This window comes from Ischnura elegans, chromosome 7 (genome assembly GCF_921293095.1).
Source record: "Ischnura elegans chromosome 7, ioIscEleg1.1, whole genome shotgun sequence".
NCBI lineage: Eukaryota > Metazoa > Arthropoda > Insecta > Odonata > Coenagrionidae > Ischnura > Ischnura elegans.
In genome coordinates this window covers 23,455,198-23,473,507 of record NC_060252.1, presented here as the reverse complement: position 1 = coordinate 23,473,507, position 18,310 = coordinate 23,455,198, and the positions used below count along the sequence as shown (strand labels likewise).

At 38.5% G+C, this 18,310-nt stretch overlaps 1 protein-coding gene across 1 annotated transcript in view; it reads left to right on the top strand.

Annotated features, from left to right (window-relative positions):
* The first annotated feature begins 7,387 nt into the window (after positions 1 to 7,387).
* LOC124162566 (low-density lipoprotein receptor-related protein 4-like) overlaps positions 7,388 to 18,310 on the top strand; it is a 737,794-nt gene continuing 726,871 nt past the window's right edge. The window contains exon 1 of the mRNA XM_046539142.1: positions 7,388 to 7,821. Coding sequence (XP_046395098.1) covers positions 7,737 to 7,821 — 85 coding nt within the window. The 5' untranslated portion in view covers positions 7,388 to 7,736. The remainder of the gene's footprint in view (positions 7,822 to 18,310) is intronic.

The following is an 18,310-nucleotide window of genomic DNA, read 5'->3' as shown; positions in this document are numbered from 1 at the left end:
TCATAGGTATTCGTCATGTGGCTGACGGAGTGTCTCTGGACTTCACTTTGCGGCAACCTCTCTTTGGGTGAAGAGGTGAGTACCTAAACTATCCTTTTGGTGAAGCGTTTTCGAATTATTTTCAGTGCACTTTGAATTATACGAAGTGGAGTATAATTCGCAAATACTATATATTCAACTTCATTGAGTAGTCGTGGATATTTATTAGTGACTATTGTTTTGAGTAAACAATTTTTATAACGCCTGCCGTTTTCACGTTCCAAATAATAATACCATTTGAGTGATGTTCCTCTAACAGTAAGTTAAAATTGGCTCCAGGAGTAGTTTTTTTAAGAATGCTAGTGATAGGAAAACCGCCTCTTCGATTAAAGTCGTCCTGTTTTTACTTTCAACCCTGATAATTTTGAATTGAAATAATTTCTCTTGTGAAAATGTATCAGCAATGGACGAAATGCCGTACTTTTTTGTTGCCTAAGCGATTTTATGTGACGAATACTCGATTATTCAACTTGTTTCACCCCCCTTGACTATGTACGTATGTATTTGTTTCCGAGTGTAGTATGTGCAAATTATGAAAATTACATTCCAATATGTATTGTCGACATTTGAAATCGGTGAGTAACCTGTGATTAGTTTTAACTTCATCGTGTTTCTTAGAATATCAAAGGTAACGGTTTGAATACATGGAATATGATCCTTACGGCAAATCGGTAGCTTGCTTCCAGTACCTACTCCGATAGCTTAGATACTTTTTTTTACGAAGGTCAAATTGATGAATTTTATCGCTGTGAATGTATATATGAATTGCTAACAGTAGACGTGGAACAGTGTATTTCATGCAAGCTACACTGCTGCTTCTTTACTGATTACGGGAGAACTTGAATTTTCAAAACGAAGCTCCTACTCGTGATTACTTTATAGTTTCCTGTAACCAATCCTTATTTGTCCCTCAAAAACTCTCTTTTAGTGATACCTGATTGGTGAGTTATTCCACGTATTTATTTTTGTTTCTAAAGGCATTTTTAAAAGTCCTTCAAGTTTAAGTCCTGGAAATTGCAATCAATTGATTTCGTTAAGATATTAAACTGCCACCCGGAAACCGCTCTTTAATAATGGGACGCATAATTTTGATGAGATAGAAAGGGAAGAAAACATTGGTAATCATAATTGGATTAAAAGCACTTCATTTGGCATTTTATTTTTCATTACATTTCGCCTTTGAGGTCGTTGGGAAGACAATTTTGTTGTAGCCTTTAATTTAACCTCCACGGGCATCTTAAGGTATAACCAGAGATACCGGTAACTGAATAATACCGGTAACCATTGATAAGGTATATTATATTGTAATAGTTAAATTTGAAAAAATTAACTATTACCAGTAATCTACAAATTGCTTTCTGAAAGTTATCACTGCTTTCTGATTGTGACTGCACCTATTGGCGTACGCCAAGAACTTCGTGTGAACAGACGTATTCAAACACGCGTAACTCGGCGAAAGTACCAACCAAGGAGAGCGCATTGATGAGGCTCAATTCCATCCCGTAGAAGGCTGATTTCTGTCACTACTTCGGTCGCATTTTAATCGGTTTTCAATAATGTCCGTGGCGCGGTGATGAGTGCAATGCGATCCACTTTTTCCAATATTTTTCATTACAATATTTGTTATTGCGAGGAATAGCATTGAAGAGTCGCAGAAATTCATGCGAGAGAGTTGAACTTAAAAGAAAGGGTGGGGCGAGAGTTGGCATGGGGTGTTTGCAGGGCAGAAGAAAGAAATTCAATCGACGAATTGGATGTTCTAACAACACGTATCTTAAATTCGGCCGGTTTGAGTCAGGTATCTTAAACAAAGTTAATAACATTTAAAAAAATAAAATACAAGCAAAGAACAACTTTTTATTTGCAAATGAATGCTTCTTTTTCAGTTTTATGAACTTTTGGTCTTTAATTTCAGTGTGCAAGTGAAAGAAATTAATAGTTTTTTTGCTCCCCTGAAAAGTTGCTATTTTTGAGATACGTGTTGTTAGAACTTAGCCATCGATATGCAATTTCTCACCAAAAGAGATGACTTCGGACTTGGTTAAGTTGAAAAGGATAAGTTACCTCATCGTCAACGGTCAACACTCTGAAGCTTGTTTTGACACATCTACCCACTTAATTCTCCTATCAGGCAATATTTTAACATTATTAGATAATATACTTTTTTATAATTTTACTATACTGTATTAGTATACTGTTTCACGCCCTTCAACACACATTCCCTCACACAATTGATAGTTTATGCCATTAAATGTTTCATCCCTAATTCACAAATTATCGCCTGAATTTCTTCGAGTTAGTTTCGACGTATATATATGTAAACTTTATTTTGTCCATTTTACGATTTATCTTAAATACCTATTTTATTCTCTTGGTAATATCTAATGTAATGTTTTAAATAACTGCCACATTCATTTGAATTTTAATTACTCTTTTCCGTCTTTTTGCGTTTTAAATGCTGAGTTTCTGTTAAAATACGCAATTTTTTTCTCCACAGCTGTAACCTATTCCCGGAATTGAATTTATATCTAAGAGAAGACAGAACTGATCTGGAATGGATTGGACGCCTCTAATTAATGGTAGGAATGGATTTCATTTGTTTCCTTTTCAGCTAATACACATTTTTTGACCCTTAACATGAAAATAAAACATATTATCCCGTTCCTACATAAAGAAGTCAGCCACTTATTAGCAGCATGTAATGTTGACTTAGTAATAAGAATTGCGTTTTGTTGCTAATTTTCGTATTGCATTTCCTATTCTATACCAAATTTTACGAGCCAATAATAGTAAGGTATTATTTTTAATATAATCGCCTAGCATTGACAAGTTCGTTCTCCACTCACGAGAAGGTGGGTCTCCTCCTAGTAATATTCTTTGATGAAATTATATTTTTCGATTAAACAATGAGTCAGCCAGTGAATGGAAACGCCACTATATGTATAATTGATTAAATGGATCTTGAAGGAAGCTTTTTGATTGTTGTTTCCAAATAGGTTCATTTTAATTATTCTAATCGTTCATTTATATTTTACGATACTATTCGCTCTTATTTCTCTTTAGACCTCACAATCAAGTTAATATTCTCAGTTCCATTCTTATTTATACAATTTGTAAATGCTCTAATTTCACGAATAATTTTTTGCAACTAATGTTTTCGTGTGACATGTATGTGAAAACAGTTCTACCCCCATGCGTAATGCCTATGCAATCACAAACGCAACGATGTAGTGCTACACTACCATATTCGCTAGAACTACAATACATTAAAACACAATGTTATCACATAGCATGTTCATACAGGATTCCGTGTAATAAATAATGCAGCAATTCATTTTTCCTTAACTTATTACACTCGCAAATTCGTTTTTACTTAAATTAGGAACCAATATATTCCATTAATCTTCAAATCCATCATTCTGCATGCCCTGGGAAAGGTTTTTATTTGAAGTACCTCATCCTTTATAAGTATCTCGATAGTTGTTATTATTTCAAATTTAATTTTTAATACAGAGATGAACACCTCGATACGGTAGTTAGTCGTGTCGTATTGTTATTACTAGTGGTGCTTTTTATTGCAACAGGTGTTTCTGCATAATGACGCGTTGTCTTGGAGAAGAGGTGCATTGAAGTGTCTTCAAAGACTCAAGAAATTGAAGAAGCAAAAGGCCTGGAGTCGTGTTGTTTTCATCGGTGGACTGTGGGCTATTTGAGTGTGCTTTTTTATTGCTATGTGCTTCATTGTAATTCCTTTACTGTAATGTATTATTTTTTACAGCTTTACGGGGGAGATAGGCAGGAGAGTAGCAAAATAGATTTTTAAGTCGTCAAAATGCGTAGCTTGTGTACTAGGAATTATATTGTAGCAAGTACTTATTTTAGCTAGAGGTATCATAGCTAGGAACTTAGTTCCGTATTGTTTTCGACGTCAGGCGACAGTTGCGATCGATGATGATGATGTACCCACTTTAGATTATCATGGGGTTTATCGCAGGTGTGTAAATGCTGATTAATTTGAGTGAGTGATTTGTGTGATTGCTGTAGTAGTAGTTGTACTAACTCTATTCGTCCCTTCCTTTACTATCGATCCCACCCCACCCTCCCTCCCCCTCAAATCCTAACTGCTCCCTCTACGTGGGGAGGGGGAGTAACAGAGGAAAGTCTCCTTTATGCCATTTAATTGATAATGTGATTGAATTATAAATGTTAACTTCTGATTGAATTCTGGCATCTGGCCAAAGCAGTGTGGTATCCTAGTGCCATCTGAAATTCTGTGGATGTTCTATCATAGAGTAAGTATATACTTACTCTATGGTTCTATGTACTTATGAGTTGTACGCTGACAGAATTTTATCCAATTTTTGCTCTTCTTATGTTGTTCCGTTTATATAGTTTTCCTCGTGTTATTTCCTTATTTTAGTTATTTTTCTTGAAACATGCTTTATGATAATGTATCGTTTACTTTTATTAGAGTTTCCCGTTTTATGCATGCACCAATTTTTGGCATTAAATTTGTTTTTTTTTTCAAATATTTTCTCATAACTATTATCAGGTGAATGAGAGTTACTACCTTTTTTTAAAGAACACAACTTATTTGAATGTATCTAATATATTCATTTTTCACTCTCAATGGAGACTTATTCCAATGTAGATTCAGTGATGTATTGATTCTCTATGCTCTCATAAACGTTCTTCTGTGATGTGCATTGGCGGTGTTATATTATATGTAAAATAAAGTGATATTTCCAGTTATGCATACAAATGAGAATATAAACTAAAACATGCTTTTATGCTTGATTTAGGTTGATTGTTTAGGTTATTTCCATGATTTAAGTGTGTTGCACTATCAGCAATAATGATTTGTTTACCTTTGTATATCCTATTTTTTGTAATCATATGCAGGATCAGCCTTAATCATTAAAATTTTGAAGTACTGCGCTTTTTCCATTTATTTTTTGCTAATAATTTTCTTCAATGTTTCAATGTGATCTGTTACACCCATGCCGTATCTTTTAAGTATTTATGTTTCAGAGAAATGAGGCCAGAATAATAAAAATAATATTCCTCTTATAGCCACTAAAAAACTTTTGAAAATCGAATCAGCTTGGAATACATTTAGAAAGATGTATTTTTTAATAAGTATGAAGTATTCTCGTTTGATGAAATTAATTTGGACACGAATACCGATAGCAGCAGCACTATCGCCGACAGAGATGTGAATGGTGTAAACGGCCGTGTGTATAGTACGTGTTGAAGACTGTCATATTGGTTTTACTAAAATATAACGATGTCCTCTATTATTGAAGTCTTAGAGGTTGTAAAATAAATTGATGCTGCTCTGCAGCCTTTGACGGGAGGCGCGTATGCGTTATATTCCGATCGTGTCATTAATTATATGAGGTGTAAATGATAGCTCGTTTGCGGGAGTATTTGTGGACGGCTGTCTGCTCCAGACAGGTATGGTCAATCGGAAACCTCATGAGTTGTTAGGCATTCCATCTTGTCTGCATCAATGATATAAGTGTAATGAAGCATTACGTGTGAGTCTGGTTCGGGGACTTGCATATTCTGCGGATTTTTGGTGTCCCCAGATGGACCCCAAAAGTGTTAGAGTAATGCTATTTAGGCGAAAATTTAGTAAAAAATAAAAAGGCTTCGGTCAAAATTGGGAGGCATCTAAAAAAATGCTGATAATCTTTTTCGCAAACTTCGCCGAGACCGTCAAAGAATCACGAAAGCCACCTGCGTTCTAACTGATTTACTCACGCGAACGCCTTCACAAAGCTTCGATTTTCGGCCGCCTGGTATGCGACACTTTCTTTTGGTCATCGAAATGTATTTCCTTGGGATATTTATTCTCAAGGTTTATTCTATTTATTCACAAAATTATTACTTTTCGATTATGACGGCCGAGCACTCATTAATTACTAATCATTACAATAAATAAAATTCCTAATTGAAAAACCACGTTTTTATTCGAACTAAAAGAAAATAAAGCACCCTTTCTTGGCTCAGGGTGCCTCGCTTAAATTTTACAGATAAAATACGACATGTTCAAAACCAAATAATGCATTATATTTGACTGTGGAGTGATATAAATTGAGCAACATATATTTTAGACTTCAATGGTAGTATTATGATATGATGAATATTTTCTTTAAAAATATTTGTTTTCAGAGGCTAAAATTGATTCACACCGTGTTTTTGAATTGGAACACTTAGTCTTTCATCTGAAAAATTTTAAGCCCATGAGCCAATTCACGGTGGTTTATTTTCTTCTTATTCACTCCACTTAAACGTGAGTTTTTAAATAAACTCTTTGATTTATTATAATATTTCCTTCTTTTTTGTTCAAAAAGACGTGTTTTTTTACATGGAATATCTTTGGTTTTGTTATTTTCTCCATTTTATTATATACGTAGAGTGAGGCATATTAGGCTCCTAAAAATTTCTGCATTATAAATTGCGAAATATCAATGCCACTATAGAAGACGCGCGGAGCCAATTTGTTAAAAAATGTTTGGTAGAAGAAACAATGGTGCCAGGTTTCGAACTTTAAGTCTTCTGATTCGAAGTCAGACGAATTATTCGCTGCACCTCATTACACCTTATAGAGTGGCGATGAAATTAATCCTTAAATTTACGCTGCAACTGAGCGATCACTTAAAATGTAAACTGTCCAAAATTTTGACTACCACTGCCTCTAAAGACCTAGGAATAGTATAAGACTGCATTGTCATGCGGTTCTGATCTGCACTGAAAATTTCAATTTGATAGCTTATCGAGAAGAGGGTTAAAAGTAAGATGCGAGAGTTTGCTCGGTCGAGGAAGCAAACAGACAGACGAGATAGTGTCTATATTAGTCCTTGTCCGCGGAGCTTTTGACTTTAGGCAGTGATTCTTCCGGGTTTCCTTCCCCGTTCATCCTTTTTTCTGGACAATATTTCGAGAACTTTCCAGTTGGTTTTCTCAGGTCCACAGAGGTGCCGATGCAGAATTTGGCCTTCTAAAACTTCAGTGGACTCGAGAAAGCCAGCTGGAACGTTGGCGGAATATTGTCCAGAAAAATAGATTAACGTGGGAGGAAACCCGGAAGATTACAGAGGAGGAAGTGACCTAAAAACGTGGTAAAATGATGAACGTCGGCTCCCCACGAATCGAATTCTCGCGCGCCGCCTCATAATGGGGAACGAAGACCTGGAAATAGTTCGACCTCGTGCATTTAGGTGCCGTTGGCAACGCGTTCCTGCCAGCGCCTCGCCCGACGAAAGCGCGAACTTCTCTCTCTCCAGAGTGTGGTTGCCCCGGGCGAGAGCGAGCAAGGGGCGGGAAGTCAGGTAGTGAGTGCACAGGGGGAGGTACGGTTGTGTCGAGAGGCTCCCAGCAGCGGGCGAATCGTCATCTTCTCTCCCTCGCGGTATTAGACGACCGCTGCCGTTCGCAGAGAGGTCACTCCGCTGACAAAAATATTGAAAGAGTGGTGTTGAGCCCCATATTGCGAGCAAACATATCGTTGGTGGTGGGGGTAGTACTTAATAGTGTGTCTGAGCGAGGTGTCTCCCCTGGAAAGCGCCGCCCGTGGGATGACAGGGAGTGGCCTGCGCAACGCATCGCTCCGTCGGGTTGTTTCATTCATGAGTGGAGGGACTGCTGATCGTCGCTGAACGGCATCCCGTCGCCATCCCCCGCCACCGAAGATGAAGTCCCCGACTCCGCCCTCGAGGTCCGGCCCGTGCTGCGCCGCCGCCTTCGTCCTCCTGCTGGCCGTCTTCTGCTGCACTGGTGAGTCCCACTCCACTCCAACCGAGACTCTGCTGCTCTAAACCTAAGTTGGCTGTCACCACTACGCTACACACGACAATATTTAGGCTCAGATCACATTCATCACAAACTAGGGGCATGCGAGGCATTATGTTGTGCCTATTATTCGGTGACATCAGTGGCGTAGCCAGGGGGGGTTTGAGGGGTCCGGACCCCCCCCCCCCCGAAATATAAAAAAACAATTGTTTTCTTTCATAAAAAAACATTATGTTAAAATATCATGAATTAGGAAAATTTTTCTTTAACAAATGAAGTTTTTTTCGATTATGAAAAGTGTTAAAATTAGTTAAAAACACATTACTTAGTATTCTGTTTTTCAAAAAATTTCCCCCCTGGTTTTGGACGCCCCCCCGAACGAAATTCCTGGCTACGCCAATGGGTGGCATTGATCGAGTGAACAAATAAACAACAATTCTTTCGCACGAAAGACTATAGGTTAGGATCCTGTCTCTAGAGCAGGTATTAAATCGCCACGAATGTTGCTGTGGTCTTTTTAACTCTATACTACATTCGTATAGTTACAGTAAAACCTCCTGCTTAACGGACAATAACGGTTGTGGAAAATGTGTGTGGAAGTGAGAGGTGTCTGCAAGTAGGAAGTGACCCGAAAGATTTGCTCCTTTTTACGCTGTATTTTACCTCGCAAATATTGCATTTTAGGCAGCTGAAAGGCATCCTATTTATCAGCTGAAAGACATCCCTACCTATCCTGACATATCACTTCTGAATAATAAAAAACAAGTTGGAAACCTACGTAGTCGAATTGGAAATTGAGAAATGTAGTAAAGCATCTACCCTCATATCAACTATGTGTTTGAAAATTCATGGAGCTTTAATGAATTTTTGTATGAATATAGTAAAAACCATAGCTCACTGAGTTGTAATGTCATCATTGGTTTTGATTTTCCCATTTATTTTCAAATTAAGTCTTAAAAAATTAAATGTGCATCAATAGGCTTCTTATTGCTTCGCTTTTGCTTCTTGCGACGATTGAGCGATTAAAAAAATCCCATAATATTTTTTAAGGGAAAAACGTACCATTGTTTAGATATGGGAGAGAATTCCTATGGCAATGGTATCCGTATATAGGGAGAATTTATCCCAAAAAGTTGTCCGTGTCCGTAAGTGGCAGTGTCAGCATATAATATCCTTACACTGATGCATGTCCTACTGCTGGATACTGAATATTGTACTTCAGTCGGAGATGTTCGTCAACAGGGGTTTCACTGTGCATTGCAACAGAGGTGAAATATATCAAGCATCCCTCGGGAATGCCGCCACCGCGAATTCGTTGTTCCCACGTTTTCATCTAGTCACTTTATTTTCTTTTTTTTTCCTCCGGTCAAAATCTTACGACTCAAGCTTAACCAACTTCCCGATTAGATGTCAAATTAAAAGAAACTTGCAATCTTAAACCAGATGCCAATGCATTCTTATGTTAATCCTAGATCTCCAGAGGCAGTCTCAGTCATAATTTTCGACATTTAACATTTGTAATAATCGCTCAGATTCAACGTATATTCCAACGATTAAATTCTTTGTTATTAATTATGGGTTCCTATGGCGCAATGGATAATGCGTCTAACGGAGAAGTAGAATCCAGGATCATTTCCTGGCAGGGCCATTTCATTATATTTTAAAATGTTTTCTTTTCAAAAGTTGGCTTTGCGCGCCTTCCATGATGTTATACTTTACTATTTTTCAATTTTTTATGCTGAAGATTGGGTAGCCTTAGAGGCTTCACTTTCGTACGATAATATTGAAATAGAATTTTTTAAATATTTTAAAAACTACGTTTAAATTAACAATAAAAGGAAGAAAATTATCCACCCTATTTTGGCCCAAGGTCCGTCGTTTAAATTTTACAGTTTTAAGACTTAAATTTCAGAACCATAAACGTGGTACGAAAACGATTTCAACACCTCGAGTCAAATTATTTTTCTGCAAATATTCAGTACAGTACTGCAACTAAAATGTCAAATGTATGACAATTAATATAAAAATAATCACTCCAGTGTCAAATGCAAAGCGAATGTGAGCCAAGTTTTTGATTTATAAAATTTATTTCTTCATATGAAAAACATAAAAAATGGGACCTTGGGACAAGGTGGTTTATTTTTTTTTTTAATAGAAGTGTGGATTCTTTTATGAATATTTCAATTTTTAGAAATGTTTTCCATAAAACGTTTCTCCGCCCGTGCTCTCTGAGAAGCAACAGCTACGCGGCAGCAGACCCAAAAAGGGAATGGAGCATGGAACTAGCTCTCTAATTACTCCAATTAAGGTAGCACTGAATTTTTCCAAAAATACAGCTACAGTTAGAGTCGAAATCACGGTGATATTGTTTTTATTCATTGCCACACCAACGAACACAACGCTATTTGACCTTTACATCGGGGTTCCAAAGACTAATTAAACATTATTAACAATGAAACGAACAAGACCCTGCATGAGGCACCTAGGGAATTTGCACAAGAACCAGTGATTCCATACCCTGATTAGAGGCAACTTACCCAGGCGGGACTCGAACCCGCAAACTTTCGGTTTAGCAGGCGAGGACTTTTCCCTAACGCCACCGATGCGATATAGCCCCTATTTGAAGCGTTATCTAAATAAGAAAGTATCTTTCTCTTCATTTTGGAGGAATAAAACTATCTAGTAATACCAACTCTAATCTTAGTGAGTGATTCAAGCCAAACGGCTCGTTTTGTTAGGTGGGGGTAGAGTTCACCCCGAGCTAAGCCATTGGCGCGTGATTTTCGTGCATGCAGGGGGGCTAGTTCCATTCCCGGGGCAACGTCACACTTGAAATGATTTTGTTTTGATCAAATCTCGGATGAAGACATGCGGATACTTCAATTAACATCTTCGGGTTGCTACTCATATTTTTGGCCTAAAAGTGAAAAATACAATATAAATATGTTCGGAATTGGTTTTATTGTTCTTCACAATATTTTCCTTGACTACCAACTCACTTTTGCATGCGTATAAACGGATTTTAGAGGCGAAATTTCCATTCCGATTGAGTTAACTGCAAAACATGCGTTTTTAATATAGCTCCCGCTTTTTCAGACGTGGGAAACCGTTGAATACGTAATTTATTTATGATTTTTAGGAGTATTATAAAATCATTGGGTGCTAATTGAGGGTAATCCGATGGATTTCTCATCAAGTCGATGTTTTGACTGGTCAAAAATTCTTTTGTTTAGACCTGATGTGTGAGAGCTTTCATTGGCATGATAAAAAACGAAACGCCTTTTCTTTCTTTGACTTTTTCCATATTTATCCGTAGACTTCTCTCAAGAAGAGTGTCCTGTACTACTTAAAATTGACCGTCCTGCGTCGCTATGACGCCGCTATCGCAGTGTGTCCAGTAGTACTGAAGAAACAAAACAAGCTACCATTTTACTTTAGCTCGAATGACTTTTGATGGATTTGCATGACAATTACAACCGATTGTTATCGTGTTTCGGGGTCGGAATGATAGATTCATGATACGTCATATATATGTGCCTATTATGCAAACCGTATTTTGTACCTAGACCGTATGTCTCCTACATTTCCTTCCACAAAGCCTCAAGTGAAATTATTAAACGATTAGCTTTTTAGCGATTGTGAAATTATTCAGGATCTAGCGTGAACAAATTTTTTTTATGGCCAAATGATAAAAGAAAATCTTACATATGCATGTCATAAAAAATACAATGCTTGTCATAATAATGACCAAAGATCTCGATTATGCGAAAAAATAGATATGTTCGAAGAAAGTACACAGGGGCCAATGTGACAGTTTAGGGTAAGGGTAACGTTAACAGGAAATGAATACTTGGAACTGCATGGAGGTGAGCCATCAAGCAGTACAATAGCTCAAGTACAATATTTCTCACATATAAAGTCACCATTGACAAAGTTACACTTTTGCTGGTTTTGAATAAGCATAATTATACTGATAAAACTGTAAATATATTAAAAAAAGTTAAAATTAACGAATTAACTCATGCCGATTTTAAACACGCCTAAATGATTAAAACAATCTAGTAGGTACATAATCATTTAGCCAGTACAAAGCCTGGATAAAGTGTGATGTAAATCAGAAACTAATTAATTCAACAATGAATTACTAATTGTTTAAATGTCCAGAGGCGTAACCACAAGCAATACACCTATTCTTTTCTGTGTGTAAAATCCCTTATTTCTAAAAGGATGGGGCTTGACTCCAATTGTAACTCCAAAAGGCTTAGCTGTGCGCTGTTTTCACGACACCCCCAATTTCAGGGCCTGACGCAAGAAGATCTTGGTTTATCATTTCAATCGATGTTTTGTATCACAACCCCCGATTTTGGACGACATTCCCGCAATTCATCTTTGAGTGAACTTCAGCCTCTCCTAGAATTGTCATTCCTCTTTTTCACGGAGCTTCATCATGGTGCTACGTCGCGGAATGAAGATTTCAGTTCATCGATACACTCTCTTGTTAATATAATCATCATGGAATCCTCCTAAAGTCATGAAAAATGATCGCACGAAAGTATTTTTTAGTTAATTCCAATAATTTCCCGCGAATAAATTTTCAAGGTTCTGTAAAAAACACAAATTGCGCAAAAATGGCAAAATAATCGAAAAAAAGAGTATGTTCCATTGTCCTATAAAAACGCTTAATTTCGTCGTGCAATCCTTCATCCACGACCAGAAATATTAATAGAAGCCCGCATATCTCCACTTGTTAGTTTTGTCGTAAAAAAACCATTTTCTGAGTTTTTTCATGAAATTTTCTTCAGTGCATAGTGCGGACGTTGAAATTTGAAAGTTTATTCCGATCACGTCTCTCTGCGATACATATATACGTTTGAAACTAATTACGATTGGGCTTCCGATTTTTTCGGGGTTCAATATAGTTGGGAATGCGTTCGGAATTTGTTGATTACTCTCACGTATCATAAAAACAAAAATTTCTTTAAGCAAACCTAAAATTTCGTAATCACAAGGTTGAAACTTGTACTAGCAAATTATACTCTCTTATTTTATTGCTTATTGCCCTAATTTCCTCAATTTATAGGAACTCTTATCCATAAGCATTTGCCTGTAGCTTTCGCCTGCATTTTCGTGAAATTTTAATCTTTAGAGCTCGGGCGGAAGTTATTTATATTATCCGATGTAACCAATAGGATCTGAGCGGTTGATATCAGTACTAAACATTTCCACCCACGGAAAATATGATCCCGAAAAAAAAGAAAATGTTCAGTCCACCTTGATACTCATCCATTAGCTAGCAATTTACATCTGCGCACTATCACGCAAGCCGCCTCAATAAGCGTTTGGTAAGGTTGGGGTAAAACAGCAGCCGTTAACAAAAGAAAGGCTTAGGGCACTGGAAATGTTTGACTCCCGAGTCCTAACTAGCATCTTTTAAAGTCCGTTATGAATACCTGTTCCTTTATAATAATATCTCTCTTGTTTTATCGTATGTGGTGGACCTAGAAAAATTGTGAGTTTCTAATAGTATGTTCTCCGTATCGCTCTGAAAGGTACTTGATAGCTAAAGTAATCTACGCCCTGCCCCTAAGTGTCTTGCGGCGGCTCCCAGACTTATTCGCTTTCTATTCGCTCGTCGCAGTTTTTTCACTTCTCGTGCACTTATCCTTTTTATTTAATTAAATTTACGGTTTTGTTTTCTCTTTCTGAGCTTGATCCCATGTGCACGCTGCTTATTCCAGGTGCAGGTGTGAAATACCACCTTCTTTCACTTTGTCATCCGAGCAATTTCCCATGATATGTCTGAAGTCATATTAATTCTCAGATATTTGGCTTCATCTGTTGCCTTTATGCCGACACCATCTGCAACATGTGCATACATGGGGATAGTCGGTCAACCTACGCAATTAATAAACCGCCTTGCATTTGCACGAATTACGTTCTTGTCTTCACTCTTAGCTCCACCCATGAACTTGTTTAAATCCAATGATAGAATTTCAAGGTAAGAGTAATCGCTAATTTCGCGATAGATGGCTGCGTTGCCAGAAAATAACCGTATTGTAATGCTGTTTTGGTGGCAGGTATTAAAATATGTATATATAGTGGAAAAAAGGGGCCGATAATCTTACCTTGTGGGACACCCGATGCCATTTTAACTACATCAGAGATAATTCCGTCAAGAATTAGTTTCTGCTAACGATCACTCAGAAAGTCGCGTATCCATTTCATATATATGTGGTATGATTCATCCTGAAAACATGAATAGAGAAGACGGCTACCCTCTCCACAACTCGTGGAAGAGGGTCATACGAGAAAAAAAGAGGGTGGACCAATCAGCCTCCAGCATGAAAAATTGGCGCAAAGAATGCACGATATAAGTCACAAAAAATTGGATCCCGACATCGACCTGAAGACGCCGGTTGGAATACCGGAGAAACTGTCGTCGCAAAGAAAATCCACGCGGTGAAACCCAGAAGCATGGAGACATCATCTAGACAACGCCGCGGAAAACTACGCATCAGCATCAAACAATCCATTTGTATTTTTTTTCAATTTCAATCAAAAACACTGGTGATACTGCTCTAGCAGGCGTTTCGATGTTGGGTTGTTATATTATAAAGCTTTTTCAGCCATCTAGGGCGGACATTCCTCCTTGTTTATCCTGTGTACACTGCGCCGCACGCGTCACATACAAACCCGACTTCTTCGTCCTCTCACAGGTGTCTTTATTTCTGTAGAAAATGTTCGTCAAAGTGAATGGCTTTAAGGCTATGCTTATCTCGCGGAATACCTTACCTTGCGACCTTGTAAGACATACTTCCTATGAACGGCACCCCAGGCCCATTTGAGTTTGCTATATTCTTGAGGTGGGATGTATTTTGCCTCCTTGCTGATAACGCGCTGCATGTGGGTAGCCTCGGGGTGGTGCGTAGTGAGTAAGTAAGCTACCCTGGAGGCGAGTTTTCGTCAAACGGCTTCTTGCAGGGGCGGCAGCAATGAATCTCAACACCGACTCATCTCGCCAGGCGACTCGCGGAGGCGGATAGCGAACGGTTCCACCGTGTTCGATAATTCCGTCTACCCAATAATAGCCTCGCTGACACGAATATTACAGAAGAGGATCCTCAAGATGGCCTCCAAATGTGTTGTTGGTTAGTTAGTTAGTTTTTTATTTTTGGGGTGCGTCGACAGCAAAGGTCATTTTGCACCACAACCGTCCTTATTTTCAACAAATTTCAAGAGTTTAATGACACATTATGAAGGGCATTAATATTTAAAATAAAAAAAATTGCATGGCTCTGTTTAAATCACTTTACAGTTTGTTAAAAACGTTGATATCGTTCAAAAAGGCAATAGGGTAGTTTCCTTAATCAAAGAAAACGAAATGCATTGATTGCGATTCGCTACCCACCATTAGTGTATTCATAATATACTAATTATTTGGTTTTAGAAATCCCAGTTCAGACGAATGGCAATGGTCAATTTTATCCTCATTTGAAAAAGGCCAGATTGGCGCCCATGCAATGCCACTCCACGTGACGTCACAGGGACCTAATTTCTATACGATTAGATAGGAGTTTTACATCGTCTGAGGTTACCAATGCATGCATGAGGCACAGAGCTCAGGGAAACATCTCTCAATAATCACTTATTAAAATTGTCTAAGGTCAGAAAGTTTCCTTCGTTTGATAAGGTATATAAATAATCCTTATTTAAGCCAAGCGCTACCAGCTAGCTTGGTACTCTGCTACCTGCTAGCATCCTGCGTCGTATCAGCGCTCAAAGCCTCGCTCCAAGGTCACCTCACACGGCGACAGCGGGAACCGGAACGACGTTACACGGAGTTTTCCCGGCATTCATACTTAGCCGTCGCGTTTTCGCGCGTTTGAAAAATTTCACTTTCTATTTGATCGCGAAAAATAGATATCGTCATTTAAAAATCTAAAAGCGTGAAATACGTACTCCAGGAGTAATAATCTTTCGATTTAGGTAATAAAAAATAATAGGAAACCACCCTATTGCTCGTGACAAACCCTCCGAAGAATCACCGAGGATATGATTTAAGATGCCGCTAACTGTGTGCTTGTCTCGAGGGAATCGATATTCATCGCACACCGTGATGATGTGTTTCAAATTCAAATGTGAATCGCATTCTTCACACCAAGGTGGGTTCCTCTCTTCAGTGAAGAGGAATGAGTGTGTGAGGGCAGCGTGCCCTATCCTCAGGCGTGTGATTACGACTTCTTCTCTCCGGTTACTCCGGATGGAAGAGGGTCATGCTGATACTACCGCTTTTTTTTAGCTCGGAGCTCATTTTTATCGGTCTTACCCCACGAATTTGGCCACTTGTTGACTATGACCCTTCGAAACATTGAGTTGAGGTCCTCTGCAGTCACCATGTCCCATTTTATTTCGGCTAAATCTGGTTCGTATTTCGCTGCCTTATCTGCGCACTCGTTGCCAGGTATACCCGTATGTCCAGATACCCACATAAAGGAGATCTTAATTTCCTTGTTGTCGAGAGAAAGAAGAGAAATGTATTGTCATTAGGGATAGTTGCTCTTTTTGATCTCGAGTCGAGTTGAAAACTACTCGCGAGTATCTATTCGAGTCGAGTATGGTAATTTCTGGACTAGTGTATACAACGATGCATTCTCTTACATATTCTGATTTTTCCAATCCCCTTCTTGATTTTCTATTCTAGATCCTTAGCCTGATTTAAAAAGGAAATGATAATGAGGAACGTTGTCAACATTGGGAAAACCCGGCATTGTTCGCCAAAAACTTAAAGTAAATACAAATGAAACTATGGGTGGGTGAAAAATGTTTTAAATGCCTGTATCAACACAGCATCATCAATACTTTTGTTGGCTAATTTAAATGCGAGTAATTGCGCCTAGATTCACTGAAAAAACTATTCAGTTTAAAACTATCAAACTCAGCACGGGTAAAGCTTCAGCGGGACTATTTGCGGCTGTGTAGTCCTTTTGGTTTTTCCTTCGATGGGATTCAGCGATTATATTACACCTGCCCTCTTCATTTCCTTCTGTCTCTCTTGTCTTCCATTTATATTTTTAGAACCCCCCTCCCCTCAGTTTCACGGAAGGCGTTCGTCATATTGATTTGAGGGATCGTTCGAGTTGTTAAGAGGACTGCTTGGTCGAAGCCTCCGAGATGTACACGCCGGAACATCCGAATTTCGATTGTCATCTGTTTGAAATTAGTATTGCCTCGTTCAGATAACAATCGTCGGAACTTTCATGCATTCACACGACGATGGTTCTCTAGTGCCTACATCTTAATTGAACGATAAATTGACGGTTAGCGCAGCCGTTGAGGTATGCAGGGTCAAGATATTAATGTGTTCAACGTGTATTTAACGAATAATTTTTCTTCCGCCCATATTCTTCCTTCCTAGGACAAATCCATGAAAAAAAGAGCGAAGGGAGCTCCACGAACTTTTCTTCTTTTTCTTGTCGCTTCCTCTTCCGGGGTCCCAGCGCCTAACCATCCTTAAGTGGCAACGTTCGGAACTACGTAAACTATTGTCAGGACATGCATTAACACGGCTAGTTCGGCCAACTATCGTTGGGACGGTCGCTCCGACAATCGTAATGTGAATAGGCCTGTTACATAGACGTACGGAAACAATTAATCAGTACTTACTTTTGGAGTATGCTTCTATATGGAAGTGAGGCATGGAAAATGTCAAAGAAAGCAAGGATTTAGGCCTTCGAAATGACAAGAATGGAGAGGATCAAACGGACCGACCAAGTTTGTGATGAGGAAGTCTTTTTTCGCAGGACTTTGGACGAAGTGTTCTACACATGAATGAATACTCTACACAGGATTCTCCACTCCCATGGTTCAATTGATTCCCACCGGTCGCAGTAAATAGCGGCGCTCCAATCGCTAGGATACAAGTCAGCATACGCATTAGCACGCATGAGATACGCTACGCGTTGAATATAATCGCTTATTCCTAAAAATCAAGTTCAGTCAATTAATATGAAGCTCAATTTCATGCCTAATTGTTAAAAAAAGTTAAATATTTACAAGTGAAATGTACTCCCTTCAGAGGGACAGGGAAGGGAGCTCCACGAACTTTTCGTCCTTCTCTTGTCGCTTCCTCTTCCGGTGTCCCAGCGCCTAACCATCGTAAAGTGGCAACGTTCGGAACTACGTGAACTATTGTCAGGACATGCATTCACACGGCTAGCTAGAGGCTAGGAAGGTCTGTAAATGTGGCCTATAGTAGTGCGATCTCACCAGTTTCAGGCAGTTTTTCGCAAAGGTAATTCATATTTTATCGCGAATTTATAATTGGTATCAAAGGACTAAAAAGAAGACTAATGGAATATCGATACGAAGGGACAAATAAGAACAGATTGACAGCACTTCACAGAATGAAAACACTTAGTCCTCAGAGGATACCAATATTTTCTCGGATCTCCGCAGATTTATCTAGGTATCACTT